This window comes from Adiantum capillus-veneris, chromosome 24 (genome assembly GCF_014529385.1).
Source record: "Adiantum capillus-veneris isolate H3 chromosome 24, ASM1452938v2, whole genome shotgun sequence".
Lineage (NCBI taxonomy): Eukaryota > Viridiplantae > Streptophyta > Polypodiopsida > Polypodiales > Pteridaceae > Adiantum > Adiantum capillus-veneris.
The window spans coordinates 137,916,661-137,929,809 of record NC_140954.1 but is presented as its reverse complement, the minus strand read 5'-3'; the positions used below and the strand labels follow the sequence as shown (position 1 = coordinate 137,929,809).

The 13,149-nt window shown below is 45.7% G+C and overlaps 1 protein-coding gene across 1 annotated transcript in view; it reads left to right on the top strand.

Annotated features, from left to right (window-relative positions):
- LOC147427224 (uncharacterized) overlaps positions 1-893 on the top strand; it is a 97,243-nt gene extending 96,350 nt beyond the window's left edge. Inside the window, exons 16-17 of the mRNA XM_086498798.1 lie at positions 49-210; positions 292-893. Of these exons, the coding sequence (XP_086354924.1) occupies positions 49-210; positions 292-409 (280 nt within the window). The 3' untranslated portion in view covers positions 410-893. The remainder of the gene's footprint in view (positions 1-48; positions 211-291) is intronic.
- Positions 894-13,149: the final 12,256 nt, after the last annotated feature.

Below are 13,149 nucleotides of genomic sequence, written 5' to 3'. Positions count from 1 at the left end.
TGTGTATTTTAGGCCTATGGATAGAACAACTATGACCCATGATTGCAGGGTGCAGAGACGATCCTTTCTGAAGTATAGCCTCTCTAGTGAAATCCCACCCAAGGCTCATCGGCTTTTTCAAGGAACTTCCTTTTATGAATGTGTAAGCTACCTTGCATTAATGGAAAGTTCGAAACAGGAACAGCTGGCTTCGGGTTCATTACCCAAGAGGTGAGAGTCTATTCTTGTTAGAAGGCCAAAATGGTCCACATGAGGGGTTTACATAACACACTTCTTGCTTTTCTTCTGTAGGACCAGGTTCTGCCAAAGTCACAAACATCCTTGGAATGTATCACAAAATGCCATGAACCTTTTGCAGAGCTTTAGTAGTTTTGGTAGGCCTGTTGACCATGAGGGAGGTTCAGGTTAAGCTTGGGAAAAGGCCAACGTGTGTTCATCTGAAGGGTTGGAATAAAGGATTGAATGACCCTTATGCTATCGAATACTGCTTATCCATTTGACAGTATCGAAAAAGCGGTCGCCACAGACTGCGGCTTTGCAGGCAAGAGGTTGATTGCCAGAGGTTGCAGATGCTTTGCTAATCCTTGCCCCAGAAATGAAACAAGGTGCAAGCTGTGTAAGGCTCAAGATGCTGACAAGAACTATGCTGCTTCTCTTTTGCTATTTAGTACTCAGTCTTAATCCTTATAAGCAAGGTGCTTGGAACCCAGTAAGCAAGAGGGCGTCTGCAAATCCATTCCTTGTAACTAAGCTGGGGATCCAATGCATTTCACCACACACCAGCTGCTCAAGGATGGGCAGGAGTTGGCTGAGTGGATGTGGATACCATGCCCCAAAAGGCGGTAGACTCTGCAAATTTATGGCTGGACAAGCTGGCAGCCCCCCCCCCCCCCCCCCCCCCCCCCCCCCCCATCCCTTCCCCCCCGTTGGTGGGATTTAGGCATTGACCCCACCATAAAGACAGTGCCTTCAGCCAAAGAGTCTGACACTCTTATGTGTAAGCACACTGGCCTACCTTAAGAGCTGAAGGGAAGAGTTGCATTTTGTGCTCAGAGACATGTCTGTATGTGTTGATTAGCAATCAAAGAGCAGTGTAATTTTGCAGTTTTGATTGTGTGATGATCCCAGGAATGTAAGTATAGGTTCGGGCTCTTGCTTGTCATTAAGTCTTTTGCTACAATGGATGGAGGTTGCAATTTGTTAGTCTAATCAGTCTTTATGATAAGAGTTGTCATGGATTTTGTTGTCTTCAAAACATGTGATGACAAATCCAGCATCACTTGTGAATCCCATAGATAGGCTGTATCAAGACTTTCTTTGTACATGTGGACACATCAAAATGTAAGCTCCTGTTTCCCCTTGCTCAAGAGGTTTTAAGTTCATTCTCTCTGCCCATTCGGAGGAGAGAGGGAGAGGGACATGTGGCCGGACGATGGGCTCCAAGTGGACGTGAAAAGAACCATCCACAAACACAATGCACATGTATAGAAGTATTTAAACAATGACACATTTTCCTCCTACTTGAAATTCTACAATGTTCATTCTTGAAATTGGCCCCTTGTTTCCTAAGTTATCTCACACAAGGGAACGAGCCTTGATAGTTACCCTCATGTCGCAATACCCTAACCAAAGTGTGGAAACAAACAACCATTGCCAAGAGAAGCTCCCATGATATGTGCCAACTTTGAGAAGCTGATTAGAGGTTTTTTGAAGGCTTTGCACAATACTGTACACAATGTTGTAAAGAGATATATTTCTGAGTTAAAGGGGTTACATAATTTTTGTCAACTTTTGCATTTAGTTAGGGTGTATTATTTCAAGTTAGGTCAAGTTGGTACTATAAAGCTACTATAATAACGTTGAATATAGATAAATTGCTAAAAGAACTACAATCAAAACCCAAAATATTATAAAGCATGGAAAAATCTACCAAAAAAAAAAAAAAACATGAAAAGCATTGGTAAAATTGGCATCCAATATAATGCAACTAATGAAACAATCGTCCATATATGTACAACATGGGCATAACCACGTTTTATGATATTTTGATGTTAATTTTACACTTTCATTTTCTACATAAATAGTAATGGAAAGGGTCGCCAAATTCCACTTCTGTACCAAATTATGCTAAAGGTGAGTACTGAGGCAATTGCACCCATATCAATAGGTGGTTTGCAATCAAAGAGAATGCACATAAGGGCACACAAGAGAACAAAAAAGAAAGGACACCCATCATATGTATCTATAGCCCCGCTTATTGTGTTGCTACGGCTTAAAGTGATGGTTAAACAAAAATCTTCAAAAACACATGATTAATATAATGATAACGTGAAAGGAAGCATGATCACAATTATAAACATAGCCATAAATTCAACCATAGGCTTTAGTGCAAATGTGGTAGGAGTTAATCAAACCACCAAGAGTGTAACCATAGTAATAATAGAAAAATATTTATACATTTTTCTCACTTGGAGGTTGTTTCCCCCGTGCATTGTATATACATCCATCATTCTAGGGCTAACATATCTTTCTATTTGCACACTAAGCAATACAACCTCTGTTGTGTGCCTTAAGCTTTTTCATCTTCTCTAAGTTGTGTGTGCACCCTTGCAACCCTAATTCCAACAATTGGTGTCAGAGCAAGTTGTGTCCTCTCAAGCATAGCTGCTAGCATTGCTAGCACCCCCTACTCACTTTTCCTAGGACGGGTGGCAGTACCCGTGCATGCAATTTTTTCCTTTTGTGCATAATTCAATTTTCTTGCAAAACATGTCCCTCACAGTTCTCTTTGGGTTGTGCTACATAGCACATGTTAGTTTTACTTCGTTTGCAATTGTTACATCAGGTGTAGTCACTCGCCATGGCTGACAACAACACATATGTTTTCAAGATGTTTGTTGCTACTGAGAACAAGTTGGATGGGGATAACTACCCAATGTGGGCTTACATGATGACACATGTCCTTGTGTCAAAGGGCATCTAGAATGTTGTGCAGGGCCTTGATGTACACTCGCCTTTTGTGGATGCAGGCTCTCTTGAAGATGTTGGAGGTCCTGAAATGTATGTTGCTGCTAGAGTTATTTTATGTACAGCTGAGCAATCTCGTTGGATGTTAGAGATGCACACGCTCATACATTGATTGCATTCCTTGTCATGTGCACTATTACTTAGATTCGCTCAACAAAATCAACAAAACAGGCTTGGGATACTCTAGCTAGTCTTTATGCAAACCACAATGAGGCTAAAATTGCATTGTTTTGTAAAGGGTTGAAATCAAAGATTATGCAAGAGGAAGATGAAATGGACACTTTTCTTGCTGATATCAAGGATATGAATGAGCAACTCATCTTTGGAGGTGAAGTTATTTGTGACATTTCACTTGTGCACACTTTTCTCGATGCATTTGAAGGGGATCGGGGAGCACCACAGACGGAGAGTGAGAGAGAGAGAAGGAGACACACACGATGTGGGTGGGGAGACTGTGAAGTGGCAGCTCCCCCTATACAGCATACTCACTATAAGTATAGGGTAACAGTGGGCGGGCGCCCATGACTTGGGCGACCGGTCAAGGCACATAGGCCTTAACCCCAACAACCTCCCACTTAAAGGCCAATGTGCCTTTAAGCAAGATCTACTAGTGTACAACTAATAGAAGGTGAGATATTCTCTCAACCTATGCCCAGTGACTCTCGATGAGCTATGCCGAGATCAGTCATCGAACAACTAATCAACCCTGCTGCAAATGCTCCCACTGCAGCTGCTATGTCGGGCCTCGAGATCAGCATCTCGTACATGAGGACACCGAACGTTGATGCAATCCTGGCAACCTCTGCCACCTCCAACTCAGAACTCAACTCATGGCAATCTTGTCCCCTATCATAGAGACCATGGCACTCTGACTCCGAGCTCTGGAGTGACTCCTCGTGCCCACCACATATCACATGTGTACCAAGAGTATCCATTTGTCCTGAATCTGCATCAAGCTCTGGCATAAGCATATCAAGAAATGACTCCACAATAGCCGACATCTCAGCATCCATGTGAGTCATCTCTGTCATAACCTCTGATGACTCATCCTGCTGTGACTCACTAGAGCTGTCCCGCTCTACCTGTGCATCCGTAGACGCAACCTGCACAACAAGGTCACTGCTCTGCACTCCATGCAAAGCATCCTGCAACCCACAAGCAAAAGAGACTCGCTGCTCTCTCGCTCTCTACTTGGCTGCATGATCACAGAGACAACACCGTCTCTCTCGTGATCCACATGCAATGGGTAACCTGTACCACTCCTGGCACCTCTCGCAATCACTAGCGAACCCAAATGCATCACAAAATCTCGCTCTCGTAGCGAAATCTGACATCCACAATCTCTAAGCTGACCAATCGAGATCAAACTCATTGTCAAATCTGGTACATAGCGCACATGTCGTAACAAGTAAGATGCACCACTCAGTAATGACAGTCTCACATCTCCTGCACCTGCTATCGTAGGCACCGATCCATCGGTCAAACATACACTACCAAGCATCAACTGTCAAAGCAACTGAGTCCATGGTATCACTACATACATCTCTGAGACTGCCATGTCTCCTACGATATCGCATACGACGAAAACAACGCCGTCTAACGTGTCCAGAATGACCACAATACTAACATATCACCTGTCGGCATACTCGTGAATGTACATGTCTCACACGAGTCCTTGATGACTCAGATCTATCATACATATCATGTAATCTGCGCCAAAGTGCTCTCGAAGTAGTCTCATACATAACAAGAGCATATACAGATTCTGCAAGGTGCAAAGAGAGTGTAGATAGTGCCATCTCCTCTAGCTCCTGCCACTGATCGTCAGACATGTTTGAAGGTCTACCTGCATCACCACTCAATGGTCCATGCAACCCTCGCTGTGTCAATGCGTCAAGCATACACTCTCTCCATGCCGCAAAGTCTGACCCATCAAACATGCGCATCTGAGAGAGGTCACAATCTGATCGATCACCCGTCTCTGCCATGAGCACAATGTAGCAAACTAGAAAGCAAAACCACCTCACCAACAACACCTGGAAACTGTCTACCAATATGGCCAGAAACACAATGTAAAACCTGTGAGACACACTCCAAAATAGAGCTCCCGCAATGTCAATACAAGCCTCGCATGCTCTAGTATCACACTGCAATCTGTGAGCTAATCACCAAGCCCACACTGTGCGGTATCGATGCATACACACGCACAAATCTCCCACCTGCAGAGAACACCGCACGCAAATGCTGAGTGCAACCCGCAATCTCTACCTAGATCGCATAAATGATACACATAAAACTCCTGGGAAAATTTCGCCAGAGTTTCGACGCACAATGGCTATCAACACAAAATAACCATTGTCCTGCAAGCTCAATACAATGAGCAATCAATGCGCATCAAACTACGCTCAATATACATGCATAAGCTGTGCAAAACTATGGCAAACAATGCTCGAGATCACAAGAATCTCCCACCTGAGAGCAAACCACTGTCTCAAGCAAAGAAAGATACACAACTCCTCACTCTTGCGAGAGTGGATGCAAAAACACAAAACTGTGTCCAAACTGACAAAACCTGTCAAAGTGAGAGTAAACACTCGATCGCAAACTATGGCGAGAATCTGGGAAAAATCCGACAAAATTTCCCCTGAAAACTGAGCAAAAAACTCAAGTACAATCTCTACCATAAACCATAACACTACTCAATGCCAATGAGTAGAAATGCTAAAATGGCTCCACATTTTCACATACAATGGCAATCCGCACTCAACGTACATCAACGGAGTGACCGCGCATAAGCAAGCGCCAAAAGATTTGCAATACGGAAACTTGATCAATGCGAAAACAATGCTCTCAAGAGAGCTCACCGGCACTTGAAAGTGCTCGTCAAAATGCATGTATAATGGGCATCAACCATGCGCCATAACCATATGCAAACCATCCGCAAAGACCATGAATCCAAGCACAAAATCACTGCCAAAGTATCCTGTGAAAACCAGTGAAAGAAGCTCCACCTGTGTGCTCCAAAAAATTGCGTCTCTCAAGAGACCGTTTCGGTGGTGTGTAAACGCCTCCGTACTTCGTTGCCCAAGTCTACCAAAAAACCCTCAAACCACAAGCTTAACACAAGCTGCAATTGCATCTTCAGCTCAGAATTTATGCACTCAACATCAAGAATTTCCCGTGCTTCCAAAAGTGCATCAAACTCGCACACAATGCGACAACAAAAAATATGGAATTTCTGTATACAGTCAGTCTGAGCTGAATATCAGCAAAACGGTGAGGAATTTGCAAAAAGTTTCTTCTGCAAAGTTGTAGACCACGTTGAAACGGATGGGCTATTAGGACAGAATTGTCAGATCTGCATTCTACAAGGAGAAAAACGAATCTGAAAATAGTGCTGCTGCGCACACAGTTTTAGGGCAGCACCTTCACTTACACACTCCTTTCTGAGCTTCCATAAGAGCATACATCACGCTCAACTGAGCTCACAAGCTCCCATTGCATTCTCACAGCAAGTCTTTTGCTTTCTTAATCTCTCTACCGTCGAGAGAGAGCGAGCTATCGCCTCGAAGCTCTCAAAGCCGTCGTGCTCTCCGCGGTCACCATAGCTCTGATACCAATTGAAGGGGATCGGGGAGCACCACAGACGGAGAGTTAGAGAGAGAGAAGGAGACACACACGATGTGGGTGGGGAGACTGTGAAGTGGCAGCTCCCCCTATACAGTATACTCACTATAAGTATAGGGTAACAGTGGGCGGGCGCCCATGACCTGGGCGACCGGTCAAGGCACATAGGCCTTAACCCCAACAACATTGCAAGACTCTTACCAAACTTTTGCTAGTACTTGGAGACTTATGACCCAAGAAAACCCTCAAGCTGTCAAGTTTGATGCATTATAAACATTGCTATTATAGGACTCATTTTCAAGAAATAATAGGGCTAAACAACATGAATTTGAATAAGCTTTTGTTATTACTCAAAGAAAAGGTGATAATAGCAATGTAGCGGTTCTCCTATAAGTAGCAGATTGCTTGTGTCTAGTGCTTCTTTGTAGCAACTTGTATGGGAATTCTGATAAAAAAGACAAGAAGAAGATGTGTTGAGTTCCAGGTTTGGCGCCTGTAAATGATAGATCATTAGTAAGGGTACCTTCGAGATGGCACCAGAAGGGCGAGGCACCTGGAGAGTGGTGACCTTGCCAGCAGTGAGTGATTGGGGTGAATCTTCCTCAGAAGATTCTCTTGAAAGTTGATGTGAACTAAGAGTATATTCTGATTTATTGTCAAAGCTATCCCCAGAGGAGGCGGAGGACTCTTCCTCGGACTGTAGGTGCTGCTCTCGATTCCTAGTACGAACTATCTTGATACAATATACTCGAGAATCTGCAACTGATGAATTCTTAAAAACCTGTATTCTTAAGTCCTCACTGTAGCAAGAGCAAGGTCGAGATCAAGATGCTGTTATCAAGGAGCATTGAGAGATAGGAACGTCGGAGAGAGAGAGAAACGCCTGGAGATGGATGAGGAACGCCTGGTGATGGCCAGAGATGTTGGTGATAAAAAGTGTCTGAAGGGAGAACCAGCGCTTGAATTTATAGACGTTATCTGATTTTTCTTTTTGCTTTTCGTTGGGCAGTGCTTTTCGCAAGGAAAATTAAAGCATTTTAAGTATGCTTTAGCGTATTATTTGGATTGCTTTAGGCGGTGGAAGCCACGGGCGAGGGCAGCGGGGAAAGGCGAGGAGAGATGGCCAGGTTCAGAGGGCGATGGGAAGAGGAGAGAGGGGAGGGCGAGAGGTGAGGGAGAGGGGAGGTTCAAGGGCAAGGGGAGAGGGTAAGGGCGATGGTGAGGAGATAGGGGGAGGGTGAGGGGAGGGATAAGGGCGAGAGCGAGGGCGAGGAGATAGGGGGAGGGCGAGGGCGAGGGCGAGGAGATAGGGGGAGGGCGAGGGGAGGGATAAGGGCGAGGGCGAGGGCGAGGAGATAGGGGGAGGGGCAAGAGGCGAGGACGAGGCGAGGGCGAGGGCGAGGAGATAGGGGGAGGGCAAGAGGCGAGGGCGAGGGGTGAGGGTAAGGGCAAGGGCGAGGAGATAGGGGAGGGCGAGAGGCGAGGGCGAGGGGAGGGGGTAAGGGCGAGGGGCGAGGGTTGAGAGGAGAGGGCAAGGGAGAGGGTTGGTGGCGAGGGTCAGGGCAGCAAAGCTTCAGGGCGAGGTCACATGGATATTTTCGAGGGAATCAGAAGCAAAGTGAGTGAGTGAGAGGACATCAAAAGCACCAAACAGGCAGAGGGGCTAGCAAAGCAAGAGCATGGAAGGTTCCCGGAATTGGAGATCATCTAACCCCTCTGAAAGAATCTGTGGTAGATAAAATGCATAGATTATATAAATTCCTAGTGAACATGGTACGTTCATAAATACCCAATTCAAGAACACTAAGGCTTATATGCATAGCAAAAGAACTTAGTGCACTTGAGACGTTATAAATCAACAAAATTTTGTGCTTTGTAAAAGGGCATGAGTCGGGTTGAGGTAGTGGGTAGGTTAAGCCCAAGACTAGAATCATTCCTACAGACAGAAGAGGGGTTACATAGGATACAGACAGAGAGTGAAGGAGAGGGTTTTCCCAATTCTAGAATCAAGCCCATTGAACGCAACAGAGTCAGCAGAAGGAGAGCTGTATAAGGAGAGGGTGTATGAGATAGGATGAAAAAGAACAGCAGGGATGTTGAAGACAGTGATCCAGAAGATATTTAAGGGTGCAGGAGTCGGCAAAGATCAACACTTGATTTTAGACCGTTGATCATCAGCTTAAGCATGATAGCATTTGATCCTAGATCCATTGACTAAAGGCAGCGGAACTCCTTCGAGGGTGGCTAATTGTACAGCCCCGTGGGGTAGAATCTCCATCACCTTATATGGTCCTTGCCATGCTGGGACCAATTTCTTTGCTTTTTCCAGATACTTAGCTTGATAAAGTAGCACCAGTGTTCCTTGCGTTATTTGCGGCTTTCTGAGCGATGGCGATCATGCTAGGCTTTGCAACAAAGCTGCTTTGCTTCCAGAACTAGAGAAGCCAAACTTTGGCTTTCATCCAGAAGGAAAAAATGAGAGAAATCTCCATTGGCACGTAGATTTCCGACTCGTAGAGATCTTGAGTTGAATTCGAAGGGTGCTATCGCTTCCAAACCGAAAGCTAATTAAAATGGGGTGTGATTGGTTGTGGCTTTGAAAGAAGTTCGATATGCCCAAAGGGTGCCGTGGATAGCTTGAGCCCAAGTCGAGCCCAAGTCGAAGGATGAAGATGACATGCTTTCTGCAGAAGTGCTATCAGAACCTTATTAGTGCTCTCGGCCTGTCTGTTTGCTCTAGGGTAATAGGAACAAGAATTTTCGGTGAAAAATCTATTGTTTCATTCACAAAGTGACTACCCCTATCACTGGTGATTTCCAAGGGACATCCAAACCTGCACAAAATATTTTTGTAGAGAAACTTGGCTACCGTAGTGCTAGTGCAATTCGTTGTTGCCAGTACCTCTGCCCACTTTGTTGCATAATCTGTAGCCACTAAGAGATACTTCCGATTTCCTGGTTGGGTGGAGGAAGTAATTAAACCTACAAAATCAATGCCCCATCTCTCAAAGGGCTGCCATTCCATAGAGACCTGTAGAGGATGGTTTGATTGCTTGCTTGGTTTAGGGCCACAGCGTTGACACACATCGCATACTTTTACACAGGCAATTGCATCCCAAAAAATATAGGGCCACCATAAGCCACACTGGAGAATCTTCTGGGCAGTAATATGACTAGGGTAATGGCCACCAGTGGGACCCTTGTGGGCATCCTCCAAAATATACTCGACTTCATGAGGGGAGACACACCGCCTCAGAACACCATCCTGTCCTGACTTGTATAGCTGGCTGGCAATCAGAGTGAATGGCCTAGACTTCAACAACAGTCATCTCTTATGCAGTGGAGAAGTGTTCTCTGGGTACACGCCAGTAGAAAGCAGATGCAAAACATCGCCGTACCATTTCAGAGTGGTATCCACCTTAAAGAGACTGCTATCTGGGAAGTCGTCAGCAACCTCTGTTGCTCCTTCACTCGTGTGAATGTGAGAGAGGCGGTCGATAAGGACATGATGTTTGCCGGGCCTGAGTACCACTTTGAAATCAAATTCTTGAAATCAGAGTAGCGATCGCCATACTCGACCTGCAACTTGTGGCTTGTTGAGCAGATAGCACAGGGCATGGTGATCAGTAATAATGTGAAGTGGACCCCTAATAAATAATGCCGAATTTTTTGCAGAGCATACACAATAGCCAAACCTTCCCTTTCTGTGGTCCTATAGTTGCGCTCCTCCTTGGTGAGTAGATGACTTGCATAGTGAACAGGGCGATCTAGGTTGTACTCCTTACTAGGCTGAGTCAGCACAGCCTCCATAGCCAGTTGATTGGCATCAGTATGCACATGAAAAGGGAGAGACCAATTTGGAGCCACTAGGATAGGCGCTTCAGTGAGGCTATTTTTGAGGTATGCAAAAGCTTCAGCCTATGCATTCGACCATTGAAAGGGAACAATAGCATTGGTTAGGCGGGTTAGGGGTTGAGCCACCTGTGCATACATGCGTATAAACCGGCGATGATAGCCTGTATGGCCTACAAAGCTCTGCACCCCTTTTGGGCTGATGGGAGGTGGTAACTTTAAGATTGCCACGATTTTCTCTGGGTAAGGTGCCAAGCCTTTAGCAGACACCACATGGCCTAGAAGTGTGCTCTCAGTGACCAAAAAATGACATTTGTTAGGATTTATCTTTAGGCGTGCCTCTCTGCATCTGAGGAAGACAGTAGAGAGATGAGCGAGGTGTTCCTCTAGATTTTCCACTGGGGTTGAACATTGAGCACCTAAGAAGGTCGAAAAGTCGTCCATGAAGATGCAAAGATGATCCGTACGTAGAGGACAAAAGATGAGATATACCGCCCGATTGAAAGAAGGTGGAGCGTTTTTCAACCCAAAAGACATTCTAGTGTATATAAAAATACCCCAGGGAGTCACAAAGGCCGTTTTCAGCTGATCACCTGGATGGATGCCCAATTGATTATATCCACTAAATCCATCCATGAAACTGTACAATACATGCCCTGCTACATCTTCAAGCACACGCTCAGTGAAAGGTGTGGGGAAACCATATGGGATAGTTACCTTATTCAGAGCGCGGTAATCTACGCACACACGGATTTTATTGGTCTGCTTCTTAGGAGCTATCACCATGGGTGATAACCACTCAGAGTGCTCCACAGGTACAATGATCCCTTCCTCTTGCATTTTTTCTAACTCTGACTTGACCGCCTCAACATACTTTGGGTTGAGCTTGTAACCTCGGCCTCTTACAGGCTTAGCCCCTTCAAACAGAGGTATAGTGTGGACACCCAATTCTGGTGGGTCCTCTCCAAATCCTTGTAGGACTAGGCAAAAAAATCTTTAAAAGGGTGTATAAAAGAGAATACCTGATTGAGTAACACGGGATGCTCCCATAACCAAGAGTATGTGCTGAGGGTTGTCAAGATCTCCCAGGTTGACTTCTTTGACCGGTTCAGGAGGTGTAGCCGGAGAGGGTGCTTCCGAAGATGAGAAGTGAGCTGCCTCTTGGAGCTTTGAGACATCATGTGCTAGTGTTTGATGGATTGGAAACTCCGCATACTCTTCTTGTAACCATCCTGGTGGAAGCTCCTCGAAGGGTAAATCTTCATACCCAGAGCTAACAGAGTGCTTTTGAAGGGGCGGGGAGGCCAACCTGGGAGATGTTAGAGGAAGGGGGAGATCTTTGACGAGTTCATGCAGAGCAAATTTCTTTCCCCTTCGATGATGTGTTATAGGTTCCCCGAGGCCGACGGCTTCCATCAGAGGATCATTTGAATCATGAGGGTTTGGGGCTAACACACTTACTTCTTCGACTGGTCCACTGTCTGCTGTAGGACTTGGGACATTTGTGTGCGCTCGAGGCGTTGGGAGAGAGAGTGTTACTGGCACATGTAAGTTTTGAATGGAGACCACATAGCATGGTATCGATGTGGTAGCTTCCAACCACTATAGCAGGTCTTCGTCAGACCCGTCAGGTGGGATGGGCTGCTCAGGGTCGGGGTTGGACTGTATTGACAATGAGCTGTGATGAGCCACTGGATCCATCCCTCCTTCGAGCCGAATTGGTTGCATTGGGGAGCCAGGAGTATGTATCCACATGGCGTCATTTCCCTAATCATGAAGTGCCTTAGTATGCTGCAACCATGGTCTACCAATCAACAAAGGAAATCCTCTCTCCACCTGAGGAAGACTGACCACCACAAAATCCAAGCTAAATGTGAAGTTTTGTACCCTCAGAGACACCTTCTCTACTATGCCCACAGGGTAGATTGTCCTCTTGTCTACCAATGTAACAGTGAATGGAGCAGGGCGGGTAGGCTGCAGACCTAAGGTCAACATAGTAAATTCTGGCATTAGATTGATCCCAGATCCACCATCCACTATGACGCCTGAGAAGTGATGCCCAAGAATAGATACAGTGAGACGAGGACTTTTGTAGTCGGTGAGGGGAGTAGCTAGATATGAAATCATGTAGGACTCCAAGGGCTGCACAGGTAGTTGCTCACCACTAGGCCTTGTACCAGGATACATAGACTGAATTATTGAGAGGGTGTCACTTCTGAGGGTTGCATCTAGCCGGAGCATCTCATAAAGGGACACTTGTTGAAAGGTGTTCTTCAAGATTGCTTCCGCTGTGGGCTTAGCTCTTACCATATGGGCCTCCTCGGAAACTTTGACCTGTTGCAAGTCAGCCACTGCTGCATGGAAGGCTCCATCAATGTTCGAAAGCATAGAGATTGGCCTATTCTTTTCACCACTTAAGGGTTTGAGAGTTTGATCAGGTTGTGGAAGTGATGGATGAGATGGTCCTGTTGGCAAGCTTAAACCCAGGAGTGCTCTTTGTGCCCAAGTGAGCATGCCAGCAGGCTCTACCACTTGTTGTGGCCGAACTGTATGTGTAGCAGGTGCTGGCTGAGGGGTCGTGTTCAATGTGATTAGATTGATCTTCGGGAATGTGAATTCTTGTTGGTTTTGATTCGGGCCTGA